At 60.1% G+C, this 22,542-nt stretch overlaps 1 protein-coding gene across 2 annotated transcripts; it reads right to left on the minus strand.

Moving 5' to 3' along the window:
• Positions 1 to 902: 902 nt before the first annotated feature.
• On the minus strand, positions 903 to 8,324 carry LOC125428797 (E3 ubiquitin-protein ligase TRIM7-like). Of its 2 annotated transcripts, XM_048489459.1 has the most exons (6): positions 7,700 to 8,324; positions 6,857 to 6,952; positions 5,221 to 5,451; positions 3,063 to 3,085; positions 2,652 to 2,712; positions 1,275 to 1,346 (listed from the first exon to the last, which is right to left on the minus strand). In XM_048489459.1, the coding sequence occupies exons 1-5, from the start codon at positions 8,231 to 8,233 to the stop codon at positions 2,700 to 2,702; spliced, it is 897 nt and encodes a 298-aa protein (XP_048345416.1). In that variant the 5' UTR covers positions 8,234 to 8,324; the 3' UTR covers positions 1,275 to 1,346; positions 2,652 to 2,699. The 2 variants fall into 2 exon arrangements, with proteins under 2 accessions (XP_048345415.1, XP_048345416.1); XM_048489458.1 differs by lacking the exon at positions 2,652 to 2,712 and having other exon boundaries at positions 903 to 1,346.
• Between the last annotated feature and the right edge of the window lie 14,218 nt (positions 8,325 to 22,542).

Here is a 22,542-nt window from a genome sequence, read left to right on the forward strand (position 1 = left end):
GTTTCAGAAGTCTAAGCAGGTCTCCTCAGAATCCTCCTCAGATGTAGTCTATGAGGCTTACTCCCAGGAAAGTGTTCTTAGAACCAGGGGGCATTCATTGAAAATGCTGGGGGGAAGAATTAGGACTAATAAAAGGAAACACTTCTTCATGCAGCGGGTGATTGGTGTTTGGAATATGCTGCCACTGGAGGTGGTGACGGCCACTCACCTGGATAGCTTTAAAAGGGGCTTGGACAGATTTATGGAGGAGAAGTCGATTTATGGTTACCAATCTTGATCCTCTTTGATCTGAGATTGCAAATGCCTTAATAGACCAGGTGATCAGGAGCAACAGCCGCAGAAGGCCATTGCTTTCACATCCTGCACGTGAGCTCCCAAAGGCACCTGGTGGGCCACTGCGAGTAGCAGAGAGCTGGACTAGATGGACACTGGTCTGATCCAGCTGGCTTGTTCTTATGTTCTTATGTTCTTAGACTTTCCATCTTACACACCATACACAGAACTATACTATATCTAGTGTGTGTTTAATATTATAAGCATATATCAATTTACAAATGGAAAACTTCATAAAAAATATGTCCATGATATGACCATGCGTGGGTGAGTGCCATAAAGTTACTTATGAATGAATGTCCCGCCAGAATGTCCAATACTTAACAAAAACGCCATCCCTGGGAGAGCGTTCGCACAGGATGTGTTGCTGCTGCACAGCAGCACCGTCCTGGTGTGAAGCCGCCCCTGAAAACCTCGCTCAATGAGCGAGGTTATTGATGAACAGCATCTTCCCGGCGACGCTGTGCAAACCGCACCGCCGGGAAGCCACTGCTTTCCCCGCTCGCTCCACTCACCTTCTTGTGCAGCGTCCCTCTGGAGGGCTGCAGAGACGCTGCACAAGAAGGTGAGTGGAGGGGGACCACCGAGAGGCAGCTCCACGTGGAGCCACCTCTCCGGCTGCAGGGGAAGTCAGGGCTGCAAGCACGCTAGCGTGCGAACGGTCCCTGAGCCTCCAACGGCATACTTCATGCTGGTGGAGATGCGTTTCCGTGCGTGTGCGGAAAGGGCCAAAGTTTCTAAACCTCAGTTTCTGAGCTAGGATTCCAAGATGAACTTTGAGAAAAGCACTGAAATAGAATAACTTTTTCAGCCAGCATCCTTGTGTGATGAGCAGTCCACCTTCTTATTTGATGCACTGTCCCATCTGAAATCCCTGCAGCCATTCGTTATTGCCTTTGAATTGCTTTGTGACATCTGCCAGGAAAGGACCAATGTCACAGAAGCCCTTGATCCTCCTTTTCAGTTCCACAGAAAAAACCTCTGGATTTGCAAAGTTCTGTTTCTTCTCACACCTAGCAAGAAAACACTGTTAATGTTCCTGGAAACTGGAATTCATATAGAGACAGCAGAATTCAGTCAATGTACAACAGAAAGCTGACAGAAAACACAGGCAGGTGTGGAATTCGAGAGAGGAATAGAAAGATTTTGAGAAAAAAAGTCCGTCTCGCTACAAGCATCAGACTGGCTAATGTATTCCTCATAGCACGGTCTTCTTACATGCCTCCAATGATAAGAAAGAAACGTAATAGGGCACCACCACGCGAATACTGCCCACACCTAAGCTTCATTTAAAAGGCAGCATCTCGTGGAGTGGTAGACATCCTGATTCAGTGTTGCTGTGGTTTCACATGCTGGATCAACTGAGCATGTGTTAAAGTCAAGGTTAATGTTAAAAGGTCTATTCGGCACACATACAAATAATTCTAAATTCATCCGCCACTTCTTCCTGGACCTTATTTGTAGAATGCTCCATGGGGGTCCTAATGCCTTTGGCTCTCAATTGTGTGTGGAAGCCCAGACTGTGACAGTGGCATTTACTTTGCTGCCTCCCTTCTGAACGTACACCCTTAAGTTGAGACTGGTCGTTTCCATTTCTACCCACCATCCCCATAATGCCCGCCTTTTGTCCCTCACGAGCAATTAAAAACTCCTCACCATCACTAAAGAAAGCGGTGGGGGGAGGGGGGGCTCTGAGTGCCACCTCTGGCACCCGTGCCATATGTTCACCACCACCGATTTAGGCTGAGCAGAGGTTGGACTAAATAGCCTACATGGCCCCTTCCGCCTCTACAATTCTATGGATCCTCTTATGAATTGAAAAAAATTGTTAAGTGTGAGGAAACAGAAGTGGGATCGTGGGTTAATTTCTGAAAAGGAAATGGCGGTCCCTGTGGGATTTTCAAGACAATAGATATTCAGAGGTGGTTTGCCGTTATCTTCAGGGACTTCTCTTTACTAAGCAACAGGACTTGCTTACACTATTTAGTTTTTTACAGTCTAAAAAAATGCCGGACAGAGAAAAGGAGCTGAGAGGATCAGATGAGTAGCTGGGAATTGGGATGCGTGGGGCACTGAGGTAGCTGTTTCTGGGTACTGTGTGAAAGTGCTGGGGGAGAAAGAAAGAGAGAAAGAAGAAGTGGAGAAAGGGAGGGCGATTACAGCACAACATTGAGGAACTTCTAATATTCACTTCATATAATCTATTTCAGACTATTTGAGACATTTGAGACTATTTGCACCTGCAGAAATACAGCCTGAAACACTAAAGAATGGGAAGTCCTACATGTCCTCACATGGAGCCTATGGGTCACAAATATCTTCTGCTGTCCTAGGGTTGCTGGTTGCTCATCCACAGAGGCAGCGCTTCAATGGGATTGTCTGGGAACAAACGTCCCGGGCGGCGACCATCCAGTCACGGGGGGGAGGGCAAATAAGAGACAAAAAAGGGAAAAGTGATGTCCTTTCTGGGTGACCAGCTGCACCGCTCTAGGAATTTTCTCTGATCAGTCTGATCTTTGCCATTGAGATTGGGGAAATTCACAGAGTGTTGTGGGAGGTCACTTCCGGGTGATTATCTGGAAGTGATGTCACAGCACCAGCAATGTCCCCTTTCCAGGCTACCTACCAGCTCCTCAGAAGCTCGCTGCATTTATCGTGGCAACATGGAGCTGGAAACCCTATGTTTCCTTTCCAAAATGATAAAAGGGAAATGAACAGGATCCACTTACCTCTGCAAGGTACTTCTGACATCCTGTTGGGAAAATAGAGAAAGAAACAGAAACTCACTGTCCACCACGGACCACACGAGCACATGGACATGTTTCTCTGCAGCAGGTTTATTTGCAACACTCCTGTTTTTTCATCCTCCAACTGTCCCCCTTCCAGACTTTCCATGATCTCAGTACAATCATTGTCATACCTGGCGTGGTGTGACCAGTGGTGGGATCCAAAAATTTTAGTAACAGGTTCCCATGGTGGTGGGATTCAAACAGTGGTGTAGCGCCAATGGGGCTGGGCGGGGCATGACGGGGGCATGGCCAGGCATTCCGGGGGCGAGGTCTTACTGTAAAAAAAAAGTTCCTAATTTCCAGATGGTATCTTTCTGTCCATAATTTAAACTCATTATAGCAAGTCCTATCGTCTACTGCCAACAGAAACAACTACTTCTCCTCTAATTGACTGCCTGTCAAATACTTAATACTTTCAAATACTTAATTTTGTTTTTAGAAATCCAAAGAAGGATACTTTCCTTAAACAAGGAACTTTACCATATTTCTAAAACATGTTTTTAAAACAGCCCAACAGGGAGAATTATCCCCTTTTCTACCTTCGCTAACCAGCCACATAGGAAACAACAGGACTTCATGATTTTTGGACCTAATGGAATTTCTAACGGAAAAGCAGACCCAATTAGTAACCCCCTCTTGGCACACACAAATAATTAGTAACCCACTCTCGGGAACTGGTGAGAACCTGTTGGATCCCACCTCTGGGTGTGACCATTCTGAACACAATGTAGCCCAAGCACATTTGTGCGCCATCTGGGTGGGAAAGTGCACATTTTCAAGGGTCTGCTCACATTTGTGTCAGTTTCCCTTTGTCAGCCTGTCAAGGCTGCTATTTTCCCAACTCTGCCACCACCAAAAGGTTATCCTGCTCTAGCTTTTTGGTGGCAAAGTAGGGGAAAAAAACTTGCTAGAGACTTCTTTTAAGTGATGAAAGCTGGGTCTACAGAGGAACCAGCAGACTGTAGCAACAGAGTGTTATTGTATTGTGCTATAGTGTGATGGGAGGTATCAATCTTTTAAAAATCCTCTGGTGGCCCAAGTGGGAGAGATACAGTGGAAACGGCAGCCAATGGAGGAAAGCAAGCTCAGATCTCCTATATCCGTGGTGGGGAACCTTTGGCACTCCAGATGTTATGGACTACAATTCCCATCAGCCCCTGCCAATTGGCCATGCTGGCAGGGGCTGATGGGAATTGTAGTCCATAACATCTGGAGTGCCAAAGGTTCGCCATCACTGTACCTATATGGACACTCCAATGCCAGTGCAGATGACTCCGGGTTTTTCTGGAGGAAACTTCAGCCTTGGAACCATTCCAGTCCAGTTTCCATGCTGGTCATAGGACGGAAACAGCTCTGACCAACCTCACAGAGGACCACCAAAGGGACCTGGACTGAGGCAGGTTGGCACTGCTGTTACTATTTGATCTGATAGCAGTGTTCAACTGGTTGACCGTGACATCTTGACCAACCTCCTAGCCGACGCTGAGATCTGTGGGTCATCTTCACAGTGGCTACGTTCATTTCTCCAGCAATGGGGACGGAGGGTAGCAATCGGTGCAAGAACTCCTGCTCCCCGTTACTTGGTGTCTGGCATCCCACAAGGGGCAATTATCTCATCTATATACACCCTCTTGCCGGAAGTGGAATTTTGGATTGGGTTATCACCAATATACAGATGACACCCAGCTATATCTGTTGAGGGACGTTCATCTAGATGCCACCCCAGCTGTTTAGAGGCTGTGGTGGAATGGTAAAAGGGAGCTGGCTGAAGTTAAATCCAGCAAAGATGGAGGTCCTGTGGCTGGACCAGGAAGGCTCAGGTGGAAGATGCCAGTTATTATCTTGATGGGAGTACAGCTGAACCCTGCACCTATAGTCAGGAGTTTAGAGACGCTCCCTGACAATGGAGGCTCAAGTTGCACATGGTAACTTGCCTGGCATTTTATCATCTATGCCAGGTGAGACAATTGGCATCTTACCTGCCTCAAACTGACCTTGCCACAGTCATCCAAAGAGTGAGGCCCTGTTTGACTCAGCAAAGCTATGGAAAGAGTCTCCCATTGAGGGTGACCATGAGCATTTTCTACCAGATTTGTACCTGCAGGAGTTCACTCGCTGGCTGCTGGTGCTTCTGCTCCATCTCCCGGATGAGGCTGTCAAGAGAGGAGAGTTCCTCAGAGAGTTTGGCCAGGTGCTCGTCCCTTTTTCTGGCTATCTCCTTCTCCACCTCTTCTATCTGGGACAGCAGATGGTTTTCTCGTTCTGTCAGCAACCGGCGTAGTGTTCTGAACTCAGCCGCTGTCTTTTGCCTCTCTGATTCCATTATTTTCTATGTGAGGAAAGAAAGAAAGAAAGAAAGAAAGAAAGAAAGAAAGAAAGAAAGTGGGGGGGGGGGGTGGGGGAAGGGATGGTGGGGGGGGGGTGGGGGAGGGGGGGGTGGGGGGGGTTTGGGGGGGGTGGGGGGGGGGGGGGGGGGGGGGGGGGGGGGGTGGGTGGGAAAGAAAGAAAGAAAGAAAGAAAGAAAGAAAGAAAGAAAGAAAGAAAGAAAGAAAGAAAGAAAGAAAGAAAGAAAGAAAGAAAGAAAGAAAGAAAGAAAGAAAGAAAGAAAGAAAGAAAGAAAGAAAGAAAGAAAGAAAGAAAGAAAGAAAGAAAGAAAGATGGATTGATGTAATTGGATCTTGGAGAGTAAAATCATGTAGGAAGGACTTTTCCCAGAGATCACATTAGTATTCTGCATAGACTCAGCATGAAGTATGCTCACCAACCCTCCACTAATAGTTGCCATCTATTAGGGGGGGATGGTGGGAGTCTGGGGACACATTGGCGGCATTCGAGCATGCTGTCACTCCCTGTGATTCCAGAAGTGACATCAGCATGTCACTAGGGGACACCATACATTGGCATTTGAGCAAACTCTATGAGCCCAATGGTCGAGCATCCCAGCAATGCTCTGATAGTACGTTCTGCTGGTTGTCAGGGGGAACCTGCAGAAGTTCAAAGTGCTGGAATACAGCCTGGGAGACCCACGTTCAAATCTAAACTCTACCCATTGAAGCTTGGTGAGTGACTGTGGAGCTGCAGGCGCCCTTTCTTAGCGTAACCTATTTCATAAGGTTGTTGTTTTGAGGACAGAACACAGAGGGGGAAACCAAGGTTGCTAGCTGCTTTGGGTTCTCACAGAATTCCAAGATACAAATTTCTAAATAAATACAAAAACTGAAGAATTCCCAAGGCCTGTTCCAGAGCCTAAAGAGAGTGTTCACTTTTCTGTAGTTTTTCCATAGTCTTATTTGACCCATACAAAATGCAGCAAAGACGGGTGAAGAAGAAATCTTCCTTCTCTCAAGTTTTCCCACTAAAACGGCATCTTTGCACTGCTTTATTTTACTGCTTTTTCCTTATATCATAAAAATCCACTGGTGGGCATAATTTTTTGCAAAAAGAAGAGTATGGACTATGTAAGTATAGAAATGCTTAAAAAGACCCCTCCCTCCATCTTCTGATCCAGACTGCAGCTTCTGCGGCTATCTATCATTGTAAAAAAAAATCTCCAGGAAAAAGGGGACTCATGCAGTTTGCATCTTAAAATGAATTGTATTAATATTTTCTGTGAGAAACCAGGCCATTCTGAAAGACAGATATCTGTTCTGGGGCTGTCTTGCAGTGTTTGCTATATTGTTTTGCTGGGTGTTGGTCCTAGTATTAGTTTACTTCCCAGCAACTATGACACTTACAAGCACTTCTTGGCTTTCATCTTCAGCATCTGCTAAATATAGCAGAACTTTCTCTTTCTCCGTCCTCAAAGTCTCCAGCCAGTTGAAGATCTTGTCCTGAAGGAGGGAAAGACCTTCTGCATTAGTTTCTTTTATTTACCCCCCAGTTTTACTATACCCATGCATCAAAAACCTATAAAATCAAAGAAAAAGAGAAACAGGTAATTGAAATGGGACACATGACTCCTTTCCCTGCCTGGCAAAATCCTGTGTGTGGTTGTGTGTGTGTGGGGGGGGGGGGTTCCACTCAAGTCCCTGATAGTCTCCTTACGGTGACTGTATCCTCAATTGTAGCTAATAGCTGTGGTTTTGTAGAGGACACAATGAACGCCAGAGCAGCATACAACATGGCTCTCCCCTCCTCTATTTTACCCTCACAACAACCTTGCAAGGCAGGTTGGGCTGCAAGGCGAGCCCTGAGCTTGTTATTCTCACACATACTTGGATCTGAACTCAAGAAAGCTACAGGAGATGCAGCTTTGCTTGTGCATGGAGTTATTTTTGGTGCTTTCCTTCGCAATGTGATGATTGTCAGTCTCCTGCTATTCTGCTAAGAGAACGTTTCACAGGGGCTAGTAGTGACTGCAGCACATGAATGGTGGACCATCTTAGCTGAAGGCACCACAGGATTTGCAGGAGAAACTCTGCGGAGACACTGTCAAGAGCAACCCAGAGTGATTCCGCACAGCATATTTATAACGAGTTGCAATCGTTATAAATGAACTCGTCTTCCCTTTCTGCGCAGTGCGGAATCCACCCCCGAGCTCTTCCCCATCAGCATCAGGATCCACAGAGATTTCCCACCTTGTATTCCTGGGAGGCTTCCTCAGCAGGAACCACCTCGTGGGATTTGTGCTCCTTGGCTCTATCACAGACCGTGCAGATGAGGATCCCGTCATGTCGGCAGAAAAGTTTCAGGGGCTCCCGGTGTTTCTCACAGCGTCTCTCCTCGGCTTCCTCTCCCTTCGTTGCTTCTCTCCACTTTCTCTCCCGCAGGCTGAGTTTCTTGGCTATTTCCACCACATTTGCCAGCTGCCGATTCAGGCGGAGGCTCCTCGGCTGCGCGGTTTGTTTGCACACAGGGCAGGAAGGCTCTCCAGCCGAAGCCGCCCAGCTCCGGGTCAGGCAGGCGCGGCAGAAATTGTGCCCGCATTCTGCAACCGTCGCCGGATCCTGGAAGTACTCCAGGCAGATCGGACAAGTGACTTCTTCGGAGAGCTCCTGGACGGGATTCCCCGCTGCAGCCATGGCCGCCTCGCCTCCCACAGAAGGTCGCACAACCTGACTTTCGTTTTTCCAGCAAGCGTGGGTTTTTTCCCTTCCTGGAAATGACATCATCTCTGCGGGCTTGCTGCATTTCCCTACTATTTTGAAGGTTTGATAAGTTCCAGGGGAGGGGAGAGCCCTGGAGGTTTATCTGGTCTTTAAAGCGCTGACTTTAACACAAGCAACAAAAAACCCCTATGTATATAGGCCCCTTCCGCACATGCAAAATAATGCGTTTTCAAACCACTTTCACAACTGTTTGCAAGTGGATTTTGCCATTCCGCACAGCTTCACAGAGCACTGAAAGCAGTTTGAAAGTGCGTTATTCTGCATGTGCGGAATGAGCCATATGTGTGACAAATGTGGAGCAAGAGATCTGCTACCCCGCTTCAGATCCCCACAGGGGAGAGATCCTGTCCTGCCATAGTGGATCAGCCAGTTCTCCACTGAGGCTGTCTGCTCCTCTCTGTGACTGCCGATTCCTCCAGTTTTATTTTGCTGCGCCAAACCTACTGGAGGAATGTACTAAAATGAACAGACCGGGTGGGACTGTGGGAGAGTCCTGGTAGCTACCAGGAACAGGCAGTAGTGTGGTGAAAGTCTCCATATTTAGCGCTGAAGAATCAATGTTAGTCAGTGGAGGCAAAATTGACCTTGATGGACCAGTAGTCTGAGGCAGCCTCATGGGTTCATGATTTGGGACTGTACAAGGGGGCAACACCCCTTTCTGGTAGGGGACTCAAGGACGTAGGTAAGGGGGGGGGGTTCTCGGGTTCAAATCCCCCGCATTGCATGTCCGAAGCTCCGCCCATCCGTTTGTGGGTTTTTTGTATTTTAAAGTGTTTTTCGGTTTTTGACTTGCAAGGGGCGCAGTTTTTAGGCTAGCAGCACCCAAATTTCAGGGTATTGTGATACTCCTGATGTTCCCAGCCAAGTTTGGTGAAGTTTGGTTCAGGGAGTCTAAAGTTATGGACCCCCAAAAGGGGTGCCCCATCCCCCATTGTTTCCAATGGAAGCTAATAGTAGATGGGGCTACCCTTTTGAGGGTCCATAACTTTGGACCCCCTGAATCAAACTTCACTAAACCTGGATGGTATCATTAGGAGAGTCTCCTGCTGATACCACCCAGGTTTGGTGAAGGTTGGTTCAGGGAGTCCAAAGTTATGGACTCCCAAAGGGGGTGCCCCATCCCCCATTGTTTCCAATGGGAGCTAATAGAACATGGGGGCTACACCTTTGAAGGTCCATAACTTTGGACCCCTTAAATCAAACTTCACCAAACCTGGGTGGTATCATCAGGAGAGTCTCCTAAAGATACCCTGAAAGTTTGGTGCTGGTAGCTTATCAACTGTACCTCTGACAGCAGGCACCCCCCAAATTTCCCCAGATTCTCTTTTTAAATCCACCTCCTTCAGCATGGATTTAAAGGGAGAATCTGAGGTCCCCAGGTTAAACACTGAAAGTGATGCTGTTTCAGGGTGGGGGAGAATCCACCCCAAAACAGCATCACTTTCAATGTTGTTTTAACTGGGGACCCCAGATTCTCCCTTTAAGATGGATTTAAAAGGAGAATCTGGGCTCCCTAATTAAAACACCATTGAAAGTGATGCTGTTTGGAGGTGAATTCCAGCAACACAGCAGCCGCCCATGGGGGGGTGCAAACCTCAGATTTTGCATCGGGCTCCATTTTCCCTAGGTACTTCTCTGCCGGGAGGGGAGGGAGAAGGGACTGCCGGTGGGCTGGCGGGCAGGGATGTCTGCCATCCCTTGCCTCGGAGAGCTGCTTTTATAAGCACTGAGACTGGGGGCGGGGCTTGGGGAGGTGTGGCCACGCCCCCAGTTGACCAAGCAACAGTTTATTGCTTGATAAGAACTAGTACTCACACTTCTGCTTAAATGTTCAACTTAGAAGATAAAATACAAAACCTCTTACCATGGATTCGCTAAGGCAGAGAGGAAGCTGTGCAGTCCAAGTGCTTCTGCAATCAAAGTCTGGGAGCTGCTTGGCCCATCCTCCTCCCTTTCACTTTTATTACAATCAATAATATGTTCTCCCGTCTAGCACAATTAATAGACAAACAAACCAAACTTGACACTTTAAAATCAGGAGTATGCAAGGATGGGGTTTTCCCCGGGATAGCTGGATGGTATCTTGTGAAGTATGTAGTTGAGATTCCCTTCCTGCAGACAATTCTGCTTTCTCTTCTGCCCTCGTTCCTCTCCAACAGCTAATGTGATTCTGGATCCAAACACAGCTAATCGCCACCTCATCCTGTCTGAGGATCGGAAAAGTGTGAGACGGGGAAGCAAAGCTCAAGAGCTACCCAAGAATCCGGAGAGATTTGACAACTTTCCTGCCGTGCTGGGATGTGAGGGCTTCAAGGAAGGCTGCCATTTCTGGGAATTCCGTGTGGGAAGTGAGGATGGATGGTCTGTGGGAATCGCCAAAAAGTCTGTGAGGAGGAAGGGCTTGCTTAGCTTAAGGCCTGAGGAAGGGTTCTGGACTATAGGAAGGTACGAAGAGAGGTACTGTGGCCTCACCAGCTCTCCCTCCCCTCCCCTTTCCCTGAGTGGGGAGCTCAAAAGGATCCGAGTGTGTCTGAATTATGCTGAGGGGCGAGTGGCGTTTTTTGATGGTGACAGAGACACGCTTCTCTACGAGTTTTCAAATGCCTCCTTCCAGGGGGAGACTCTTTTCCCCTTTTTTCGGGTTTTCAGAAATGGCCACATCAGCCTCTCGCTTTAAGGCAGTCCCTGCTGCTGTACCTTGTAAGACCAGAGAAGTTCCTTTGAAACATTCAGGCCTTGTTGTGTGAAATGCCCCTTCCTAGCTCTCTAAACTGGTTTCTACAGGTTCCCACTTAGCAAGACTGAATAAAATTGTGTCTTCTTTTCCTCTCTGTTCATCAGAATTCCTTACGGACAGCAACAGATTAGACATCATAATCATAAGAAACAGGGTGGATGTCACATAGGATAAATGTTGCAATAGCTATAACAACTTATGAGGTAACTTAGTACTACAAAGGGTGTATACAATCAATCGAGCTTTCTCAGTCAAAATCATACAGCCAATATTTAGTGAAACAGATAATAGAGAAACTGGAAGGAAGTGAGCTAAACCCCCAAAGGGTGCAAATTATTTAACTAACCCTTTCAGTCACTTTTTGACACAGACTAATCACAGCCGCACAGCTAGATTTAAGGGAAGACAAACACGCACTTTTTGGCTTTTATGATTTCCTAACAACTGAGGCAGCAGCAGAACAACAGCTACGTGTCTGCAAGGTGAAACTGGATTTATTATACCGGTTGTCTCATTCTGGCTATAATCATACAGAAAGTGACTAAAAGAGCTAGTTTGACTATTTGCACCCTCTCGGGGTGTCGCTCACTTCATTGCACTTTATTTATTGTCTGTTTCAGCAAATAGTGGTTGCATGATTTTGACTAAGAAAGCTGGACTGACTGTATACACTCTGGGCACTTTCCACATGCAGAATAATGCACTTTCAATCCACTTTCACAATTGTTTGCAAGTGGATTTTGCTATTTCGCACAGTAAAATCCAGCTGCGAAGTGCATTGAAAGTAGATTGAAAGTGCATTATTCTGCATGTGCGAAAGTGCCCTCTTTGTGGTACTTGTTACTACAGGAGTTTTTATCCTATGTTTGTAAGACTGTGTTTCAATCTGTACTGTTTACTTGAGCACTCACAGCCTATGGCTTTTGTTTCAGTACTGCGTTCATTTCCAGTGAGTTTGGAACTATTTTTGTTGTTGTTATTTCCTTTGTCAGACTAAACTCACCTTTTGATTTTTTGGGTAATGGTTAAAATGTTAAGCTGTGATCCAGGAAACTCTAGATCAAATTGCCAGACCCTCAGGGAAGCTTATAAGAACCCGTGCCACAGACTGGTAAGCTGCAGTTTTGCAGTCCAAGCTCTGCTCATAACCTGAGGAGTTTGATTCTGATGGGAGCAGCGTCAGGACAAGAAAACAGCCTGCAGAGGAGCCATTTCCAAATTGAAAAAGGTTGTCTGCGGTTATTAGAGACAAGAATAGAGACAGCGGTTATTAGAGACAAGAATACGGACAATTTTCTGAAAGACTGGAAAACCTTTGCTGACTACTTAAATGAAAATATATACAAACAGAGAAAACGGCAAAATTCAAGACCTAAATGAAAACAGCATATTGGATTAAGACAACTTCATAAGAAAGACTAAAAGTGAAAAATGTAGATATTATTTATAAGCTAGGAGTTAGAATTATGCTTGGATCCTTAATGAAGTAGCTGAAAGTCACCATATATATGTGTAGGAGTTTGTGTATGTTTTTTAAAATTATTTTCATTTAGTACTATTATTATAAGGGGGGGACTAGATCGGGATTTTTTTCTTTATCTTTTTCTATGTATGTGTTATTTAGATGTGTGTTTAAACTGCCATTGAATATTGTGATTGCAACCGATCTCTAGTCAGCAATCAAAGTGACAGGCATCTTCGTGTGCTTCTTCAGCTCCTTCCCTGCAGCTGTTGAGAAACAGGAGGGATCCACCATTTCCCCTCCCCAGAGGTAGGATTCAGCCACCTTTGTGGGGGGACCTGGCCAGCCGCAGATTGGGCTACATAAATGGCACAGCCTGCCAGGGCTGGCCTGCTGGCACTCCAGCAGGTCTCCCCCGAAGTGAAGGCTGCGCCATGTGCACACCCCAATTTGCAGTTGGCCAGTCCTTCTTAGCTGCTGCCTTCCCTCGCCTCCCCCCCGCCAGACATTGGAAAGGGGGGGGGCACAGCACAGCAGCCAGGTAAGTGGGCAGCGGGGGGGGGGCATGGTGGGGTGGGGGCCAACCAGTAGTTGGAATTTTAGAATCCCACCACTGCCCCTCCCCATACTGTGAATCAGACAGGATTAGATAGTGGGGCATTGGATTGACAGGTGGCTGTTCAGTGGGAACTATGACGGGAGGGGGGATGTGTATCAGCAGATTTCCCTGAATCCACATTACTATGATTATAAAGACTGAGAGCCAGGACATTGCATTTCCAACTGGATACGTGAATTGTGGATTATCTTGAATTGATGAGGTCTGGGTTCAAATTCTTACTCAGCTATACACTGGGTAGCCAGTGTCCCGGGTGGGGGCTGGAGACCTTCCAGAATTACAACTGAGCTTTAGATGTCAGAAATCAGGTTCACTAGGGCACTCTAGGGCACTATGCCCTCCTCAGGGTCCTCCCCAAACATCACCTTCCCCAAGTCTGAACCCAAAATCCCCAGGAATTTCCCAAACCAGAGTTGGCAACACTAGCAATGACACTTAGAAGCTCTTGGCCCAACAGGATCATGGTGAGGACAGAATATGAGCCCTCTGTTTGTTGGAAAGACATTTAAAAGAAATTGTGTGAAGGAAAAAACCTTCTAATGATCTGAAGCGAGACCCAAAAACAGAAAGAGAAACCTTTAATGCAAGCATGACCCAGCAGGACCCTGGCTACACAGATCTCCCTCTTGATTTTTCTGTCCTGCTAGAGAATTTTGGATGGTTCAAGTCAATAAATGCCCGCTAGTAACGTGGGAGATAAATATAAAGTCTTATAGGGTTTACAAAAGTGCTGAGCGCATATGAACAATATTTTGCAGTCCAGAATTATTTCAAGTGACCTGACACCAGGTCCACATGACATACAGCCTTACTAGATGGAGTAACAGTTGGCTTACCCCGTAATACTGGAGCTTATTAGATAATGGGGCCACATTCCCTATAGTGGTTATAAAAGTTGTATGCAACAACGAGAAAGGCTTGTAATGCCTTCTTATAAAGATTACAAATAGGTTTGATAATAGGCAGCTGTAGCATCCTGATGTTTCTACTTAAAGTGTATTTAAAGGTCTTTGTAATAAAAACTGGTCAACATAGCAAATCAAATATAACAAGAGAAATCTAGTTCTTTGTTTAACCCACTCCTTTCCTGGCTTCTGAAATGAAAGATCCATTTATCCTCCTGCTGCAATAAATGTCTTTTGATGTCTACTCTTTTGTCTGATGTATGATTATAATGGTATAAAATGCAGAATGTAAAATCTTTTCCTTGTGTGCTGAACATCTATAAAATGTGTGACCAAAGGAGCATCTTCCTTCTTAGATCTAATATTACTGGTATGTCCCAGGTCTTTGGCAACCGTTCATTTAACCATCAGAGGACAGAGGCGCGGGAATCACCCTGCAGGAGATATTTTTGTTGCTGTTGTTGTCTGGGGCCAAATAAAGTTTACACTCAAAGCATCATCCCCGTTGGCAGGCCAAAGAGGAAGGCGTCTCCATCCCAGGAGCAGCCCAGTCTCCTCCAGATCAGGTCGATTCTCTGTCTCTGTCGCAAGGGAGGAAGAATTGAAGGGAGAGAGGCTGGACTCCTAGAGAGGCAGCCAAGAGCGAGCTCCTCCTCAAGTCATTTCCCGTCTCCCTGCCCTTGTGCGCTTTGTTTTCTTCCGCGCGTGCAGCTGCAACTTCTGCTGAGTGCCTGGCAGGGCCGGTGAGTTTGATGCTTTTTAGGAGAAAGGGAGTCCCGGGGCTGTAGCTGCAGGAATATGAGAAGATGGAGAAAAATGGTGCAGTAGACGAGTGCCCTGCATGCATCCTAGATGGGATCTTTAGGGGGAGAGATGTGATGTCTGGCTGGGTGCGCAGATCGTTGCGTGGTGTGTGCGTGTGTGATTTCTTAGGGACAGGACAGTATTAAGGTCGTCCCTCGTGAGTTAAACCCGCTAAAGAGCAGCATGATGGATGGATGGATCATGATTGAGTTGCAGCCGACTCATGGCAACCTCATGGGGGTTCAAGGCTTGAGATGAGCTAAGGTGGTTTTCCACGGCTTTCCCCCGCCTTCCTTGGTACTTTTGCACCCTAGTACTAACTGAGGCCGATCCTGGTTAGCTTCCAGTCCCTGCAAACGTGAATTACTCAGGCTGCTGCTAAGCAATCTAGGAGCAGTAGAAGTCCCACAATGGCTGCAGAAAGTGGACGTTGTAGGATTTCCATGTCTCCTATGGAAGAAACGTCCCCCACCCCCCGGGGACTTGGTCCTGCCGCCGAAGCACTGCCTCCAAATCTCCAGGTCATTCCGAAACTTGAGTTGGCAACACTTGAGGGTACTGATGTGCTACGCGTAAGTCCCCTCAGTGGGCTAGGTATTTTTTTCTATTTATTTGTTTGATTGGTTTTTACTCACCCTGTCCCAGCAAGCTGGGCACAGGAGCTTCCAATAAAGACAGCATGAGGGGGTTATGTTTCGGTTGCAGCTGCTAAAGAAAGAATGTGATAGAGATACGTACAATTACAGGTGGAGGAAGGAGTGAGCAAAACCTTTCAGTCCCTCTCCCATAATACTCGAAATCCATCATGCGGTGCAGTTGATGCCCAGTACATAAAGGACATACAAGAAAAAGAGAATGTGACTTGCTAGACTTGTAGGTTTGTTGTCTGGGAATAGGACAGTGGCCACTTGCTTTGGTGCTTATAGAAGGCGGCCAGATGAATTCATAGAATCATAGAGTTGGAAGAGACCACAAGGGCCATCAAGTCCAACCCTTTGCCACGCATGAATACACAGTCAAAACACTCCTGACAGATGGCCATCCAGGCTCTGTTTAAAAACCTCCAAAGGAGGAGACTCCACCACTCTCCGAAGCAATGAATTCCACTGTCGGACAGCCCTGACCATCAGGAAGTTCTTCCTAATGTTCAGATGGAATCTCTTTTCCTGTACTTTGAATCCTAGTTTCTGGAGCAGCAGAAAATAAGCTTCAAATTGACATACCTTCAACTATTTAAACATGGGGTGCTGTGTGGTTTCCGGGCTGTATGGCCGTGTTCTAGCAGCATTCTCTCCTGACATTTCGCCTGCATCTGTGGCTGGCATCTTCAGAGGATCTGATTTGGGGGGGGGGGGGGGTGGGGGGGGGGGGGGGTGGGGGGGGGGGGGGGTGGGGGGGGGGGGGGGTGGGGGGGGGGGGGGGTGGGGGGGGGGGGGGGTGGGGGGGGGGGGGGGTGGGGGGGGGGGGGGGTGGGGGGGGGGGGGGGTGGGGGGGGGGGGGGGTGGGGGGGGGGGGGGGTGGGGGGGGGGGGGGGTGGGGGGGGGGGGGGGTGGGGGGGGGGGGGGGTGGGGGGGGGGGGGGGTGGGGGGGGGGGGGGGTGGGGGGGGGGGGGGGTGGGGGGGGGGGGGGGTGGGGGGGGGGGGGGGTGGGGGGGGGGGGGGGTGGGGGGGGGGGGGGGTGGGGGGGGGGGGGGGTGGGGGGGGGGGGGGGTGGGGGGGGGGGGGGGTGGGGGGGGGGGGGGGTGGGGGGGGGGGGGGGTGGGGGGGGGGGGGGGTGGGGGGGGGGGGGGGTGGGGGGGGGGGGGGGTGGGGGGGGGGGGGGGTGGGGGGGGGGGGGGGTGGGGGGGGGGGGGGGTGGGGGGGGGGGGGGGTGGGGGGGGGGGGGGGTGGGGGGGGGGGGGGGTGGGGGGGGGGGGGGGTGGGGGGGGGGGGGGGTGGGGGGGGGGGGGGGTGGGGGGGGGGGGGGGTGGGGGGGGGGGGGGGTGGGGGGGGGGGGGGGTGGGGGGGGGGGGGGGTGGGGGGGGGGGGGGGTGGGGGGGGGGGGGGGTGGGGGGGGGGGGGGGTGGGGGGGGGGGGGGGTGGGGGGGGGGGGGGGTGGGGGGGGGGGGGGGTGGGGGGGGGGGGGGGTGGGGGGGGGGGGGGGTGGGGGGGGGGGGGGGTGGGGGGGGGGGGGGGTGGGGGGGGGGGGGGGTGGGGGGGGGGGGGGGTGGGGGGGGGGGGGGGTGGGGGGGGGGGGGGGTGGGGGGGGGGGGGGGTGGGGGGGGGGGGGGGTGGGGGGGGGGGGGGGTGGGGGGGGGGGGGGGTGGGGGGGGGGGGGGGTGGGGGGGGGGGGGGGTGGGGGGGGGGGGGGGTGGGGGGGGGGGGGGGTGGGGGGGGGGGGGGGTGGGGGGGGGGGGGGGTGGGGGGGGGGGGGGGTGGGGGGGGGGGGGGGTGGGGGGGGGGGGGGGTGGGGGGGGGGGGGGGTGGGGGGGGGGGGGGGTGGGGGGGGGGGGGGGTGGGGGGGGGGGGGGGTGGGGGGGGGGGGGGGTGGGGGGGGGGGGGGGTGGGGGGGGGGGGGGGTGGGGGGGGGGGGGGGTGGGGGGGGGGGGGGGTGGGGGGGGGGGGGGGTGGGGGGGGGGGGGGGTGGGGGGGGGGGGGGGTGGGGGGGGGGGGGGGTGGGGGGGGGGGGGGGTGGGGGGGGGGGGGGGTGGGGGGGGGGGGGGGTGGGGGGGGGGGGGGGTGGGGGGGGGGGGGGGTGGGGGGGGGGGGGGGTGGGGGGGGGGGGGGGTGGGGGGGGGGGGGGGTGGGGGGGGGGGGGGGTGGGGGGGGGGGGGGGTGGGGGGGGGGGGGGGTGGGGGGGGGGGGGGGTGGGGGGGGGGGGGGGTGGGGGGGGGGGGGGGTGGGGGGGGGGGGGGGTGGGGGGGGGGGGGGGTGGGGGGGGGGGGGGGTGGGGGGGGGGGGGGGTGGGGGGGGGGGGGGGTGGGGGGGGGGGGGGGTGGGGGGGGGGGGGGGTGGGGGGGGGGGGGGGTGGGGGGGGGGGGGGGTGGGGGGGGGGGGGGGTGGGGGGGGGGGGGGGTGGGGGGGGGGGGGGGTGGGGGGGGGGGGGGGTGGGGGGGGGGGGGGGTGGGGGGGGGGGGGGGTGGGGGGGGGGGGGGGTGGGGGGGGGGGGGGGTGGGGGGGGGGGGGGGTGGGGGGGGGGGGGGGTGGGGGGGGGGGGGGGTGGGGGGGGGGGGGGGTGGGGGGGGGGGGGGGTGGGGGGGGGGGGGGGTGGGGGGGGGGGGGGGTGGGGGGGGGGGGGGGTGGGGGGGGGGGGGGGTGGGGGGGGGGGGGGGTGGGGGGGGGGGGGGGTGGGGGGGGGGGGGGGTGGGGGGGGGGGGGGGTGGGGGGGGGGGGGGGTGGGGGGGGGGGGGGGTGGGGGGGGGGGGGGGTGGGGGGGGGGGGGGGTGGGGGGGGGGGGGGGTGGGGGGGGGGGGGGGTGGGGGGGGGGGGGGGTGGGGGGGGGGGGGGGTGGGGGGGGGGGGGGGTGGGGGGGGGGGGGGGTGGGGGGGGGGGGGGGTGGGGGGGGGGGGGGGTGGGGGGGGGGGGGGGTGGGGGGGGGGGGGGGTGGGGGGGGGGGGGGGTGGGGGGGGGGGGGGGTGGGGGGGGGGGGGGGTGGGGGGGGGGGGGGGTGGGGGGGGGGGGGGGTGGGGGGGGGGGGGGGTGGGGGGGGGGGGGGGTGGGGGGGGGGGGGGGTGGGGGGGGGGGGGGGTGGGGGGGGGGGGGGGTGGGGGGGGGGGGGGGTGGGGGGGGGGGGGGGTGGGGGGGGGGGGGGGTGGGGGGGGGGGGGGGTGGGGGGGGGGGGGGGTGGGGGGGGGGGGGGGTGGGGGGGGGGGGGGGTGGGGGGGGGGGGGGGTGGGGGGGGGGGGGGGTGGGGGGGGGGGGGGGTGGGGGGGGGGGGGGGTGGGGGGGGGGGGGGGTGGGGGGGGGGGGGGGTGGGGGGGGGGGGGGGTGGGGGGGGGGGGGGGTGGGGGGGGGGGGGGGTGGGGGGGGGGGGGGGTGGGGGGGGGGGGGGGTGGGGGGGGGGGGGGGTGGGGGGGGGGGGGGGTGGGGGGGGGGGGGGGTGGGGGGGGGGGGGGGTGGGGGGGGGGGGGGGTGGGGGGGGGGGGGGGTGGGGGGGGGGGGGGGTGGGGGGGGGGGGGGGTGGGGGGGGGGGGGGGTGGGGGGGGGGGGGGGTGGGGGGGGGGGGGGGTGGGGGGGGGGGGGGGTGGGGGGGGGGGGGGGTGGGGGGGGGGGGGGGTGGGGGGGGGGGGGGGTGGGGGGGGGGGGGGGTGGGGGGGGGGGGGGGTGGGGGGGGGGGGGGGTGGGGGGGGGGGGGGGTGGGGGGGGGGGGGGGTGGGGGGGGGGGGGGGTGGGGGGGGGGGGGGGTGGGGGGGGGGGGGGGTGGGGGGGGGGGGGGGTGGGGGGGGGGGGGGGTGGGGGGGGGGGGGGGTGGGGGGGGGGGGGGGTGGGGGGGGGGGGGGGTGGGGGGGGGGGGGGGTGGGGGGGGGGGGGGGTGGGGGGGGGGGGGGGTGGGGGGGGGGGGGGGTGGGGGGGGGGGGGGGTGGGGGGGGGGGGGGGTGGGGGGGGGGGGGGGTGGGGGGGGGGGGGGGTGGGGGGGGGGGGGGGTGGGGGGGGGGGGGGGTGGGGGGGGGGGGGGGTGGGGGGGGGGGGGGGTGGGGGGGGGGGGGGGTGGGGGGGGGGGGGGGTGGGGGGGGGGGGGGGTGGGGGGGGGGGGGGGTGGGGGGGGGGGGGGGTGGGGGGGGGGGGGGGTGGGGGGGGGGGGGGGTGGGGGGGGGGGGGGGTGGGGGGGGGGGGGGGTGGGGGGGGGGGGGGGTGGGGGGGGGGGGGGGTGGGGGGGGGGGGGGGTGGGGGGGGGGGGGGGTGGGGGGGGGGGGGGGTGGGGGGGGGGGGGGGTGGGGGGGGGGGGGGGTGGGGGGGGGGGGGGGTGGGGGGGGGGGGGGGTGGGGGGGGGGGGGGGTGGGGGGGGGGGGGGGTGGGGGGGGGGGGGGGTGGGGGGGGGGGGGGGTGGGGGGGGGGGGGGGTGGGGGGGGGGGGGGGTGGGGGGGGGGGGGGGTGGGGGGGGGGGGGGGTGGGGGGGGGGGGGGGTGGGGGGGGGGGGGGGTGGGGGGGGGGGGGGGTGGGGGGGGGGGGGGGTGGGGGGGGGGGGGGGTGGGGGGGGGGGGGGGTGGGGGGGGGGGGGGGTGGGGGGGGGGGGGGGTGGGGGGGGGGGGGGGTGGGGGGGGGGGGGGGTGGGGGGGGGGGGGGGTGGGGGGGGGGGGGGGTGGGGGGGGGGGGGGGTGGGGGGGGGGGGGGGTGGGGGGGGGGGGGGGTGGGGGGGGGGGGGGGTGGGGGGGGGGGGGGGTGGGGGGGGGGGGGGGTGGGGGGGGGGGGGGGTGGGGGGGGGGGGGGGTGGGGGGGGGGGGGGGTGGGGGGGGGGGGGGGTGGGGGGGGGGGGGGGTGGGGGGGGGGGGGGGTGGGGGGGGGGGGGGGTGGGGGGGGGGGGGGGTGGGGGGGGGGGGGGGTGGGGGGGGGGGGGGGTGGGGGGGGGGGGGGGTGGGGGGGGGGGGGGGTGGGGGGGGGGGGGGGTGGGGGGGGGGGGGGGTGGGGGGGGGGGGGGGTGGGGGGGGGGGGGGGTGGGGGGGGGGGGGGGTGGGGGGGGGGGGGGGTGGGGGGGGGGGGGGGTGGGGGGGGGGGGGGGTGGGGGGGGGGGGGGGTGGGGGGGGGGGGGGGTGGGGGGGGGGGGGGGTGGGGGGGGGGGGGGGTGGGGGGGGGGGGGGGTGGGGGGGGGGGGGGGTGGGGGGGGGGGGGGGTGGGGGGGGGGGGGGGTGGGGGGGGGGGGGGGTGGGGGGGGGGGGGGGTGGGGGGGGGGGGGGGTGGGGGGGGGGGGGGGTGGGGGGGGGGGGGGGTGGGGGGGGGGGGGGGTGGGGGGGGGGGGGGGTGGGGGGGGGGGGGGGTGGGGGGGGGGGGGGGTGGGGGGGGGGGGGGGTGGGGGGGGGGGGGGGTGGGGGGGGGGGGGGGTGGGGGGGGGGGGGGGTGGGGGGGGGGGGGGGTGGGGGGGGGGGGGGGTGGGGGGGGGGGGGGGTGGGGGGGGGGGGGGGTGGGGGGGGGGGGGGGTGGGGGGGGGGGGGGGTGGGGGGGGGGGGGGGTGGGGGGGGGGGGGGGTGGGGGGGGGGGGGGGTGGGGGGGGGGGGGGGTGGGGGGGGGGGGGGGTGGGGGGGGGGGGGGGTGGGGGGGGGGGGGGGTGGGGGGGGGGGGGGGTGGGGGGGGGGGGGGGTGGGGGGGGGGGGGGGTGGGGGGGGGGGGGGGTGGGGGGGGGGGGGGGTGGGGGGGGGGGGGGGTGGGGGGGGGGGGGGGTGGGGGGGGGGGGGGGTGGGGGGGGGGGGGGGTGGGGGGGGGGGGGGGTGGGGGGGGGGGGGGGTGGGGGGGGGGGGGGGTGGGGGGGGGGGGGGGTGGGGGGGGGGGGGGGTGGGGGGGGGGGGGGGTGGGGGGGGGGGGGGGTGGGGGGGGGGGGGGGTGGGGGGGGGGGGGGGTGGGGGGGGGGGGGGGTGGGGGGGGGGGGGGGTGGGGGGGGGGGGGGGTGGGGGGGGGGGGGGGTGGGGGGGGGGGGGGGTGGGGGGGGGGGGGGGTGGGGGGGGGGGGGGGTGGGGGGGGGGGGGGGTGGGGGGGGGGGGGGGTGGGGGGGGGGGGGGGTGGGGGGGGGGGGGGGTGGGGGGGGGGGGGGGTGGGGGGGGGGGGGGGTGGGGGGGGGGGGGGGTGGGGGGGGGGGGGGGTGGGGGGGGGGGGGGGTGGGGGGGGGGGGGGGTGGGGGGGGGGGGGGGTGGGGGGGGGGGGGGGTGGGGGGGGGGGGGGGTGGGGGGGGGGGGGGGTGGGGGGGGGGGGGGGTGGGGGGGGGGGGGGGTGGGGGGGGGGGGGGGTGGGGGGGGGGGGGGGTGGGGGGGGGGGGGGGTGGGGGGGGGGGGGGGTGGGGGGGGGGGGGGGTGGGGGGGGGGGGGGGTGGGGGGGGGGGGGGGTGGGGGGGGGGGGGGGTGGGGGGGGGGGGGGGTGGGGGGGGGGGGGGGTGGGGGGGGGGGGGGGTGGGGGGGGGGGGGGGTGGGGGGGGGGGGGGGTGGGGGGGGGGGGGGGTGGGGGGGGGGGGGGGTGGGGGGGGGGGGGGGTGGGGGGGGGGGGGGGTGGGGGGGGGGGGGGGTGGGGGGGGGGGGGGGTGGGGGGGGGGGGGGGTGGGGGGGGGGGGGGGTGGGGGGGGGGGGGGGTGGGGGGGGGGGGGGGTGGGGGGGGGGGGGGGTGGGGGGGGGGGGGGGTGGGGGGGGGGGGGGGTGGGGGGGGGGGGGGGTGGGGGGGGGGGGGGGTGGGGGGGGGGGGGGGTGGGGGGGGGGGGGGGTGGGGGGGGGGGGGGGTGGGGGGGGGGGGGGGTGGGGGGGGGGGGGGGTGGGGGGGGGGGGGGGTGGGGGGGGGGGGGGGTGGGGGGGGGGGGGGGTGGGGGGGGGGGGGGGTGGGGGGGGGGGGGGGTGGGGGGGGGGGGGGGTGGGGGGGGGGGGGGGTGGGGGGGGGGGGGGGTGGGGGGGGGGGGGGGTGGGGGGGGGGGGGGGTGGGGGGGGGGGGGGGTGGGGGGGGGGGGGGGTGGGGGGGGGGGGGGGTGGGGGGGGGGGGGGGTGGGGGGGGGGGGGGGTGGGGGGGGGGGGGGGTGGGGGGGGGGGGGGGTGGGGGGGGGGGGGGGTGGGGGGGGGGGGGGGTGGGGGGGGGGGGGGGTGGGGGGGGGGGGGGGTGGGGGGGGGGGGGGGTGGGGGGGGGG

The sequence above is a fragment of the Sphaerodactylus townsendi genome, linkage group LG03, assembly GCF_021028975.2.
Source record: "Sphaerodactylus townsendi isolate TG3544 linkage group LG03, MPM_Stown_v2.3, whole genome shotgun sequence".
Lineage (NCBI taxonomy): Eukaryota > Metazoa > Chordata > Lepidosauria > Squamata > Sphaerodactylidae > Sphaerodactylus > Sphaerodactylus townsendi.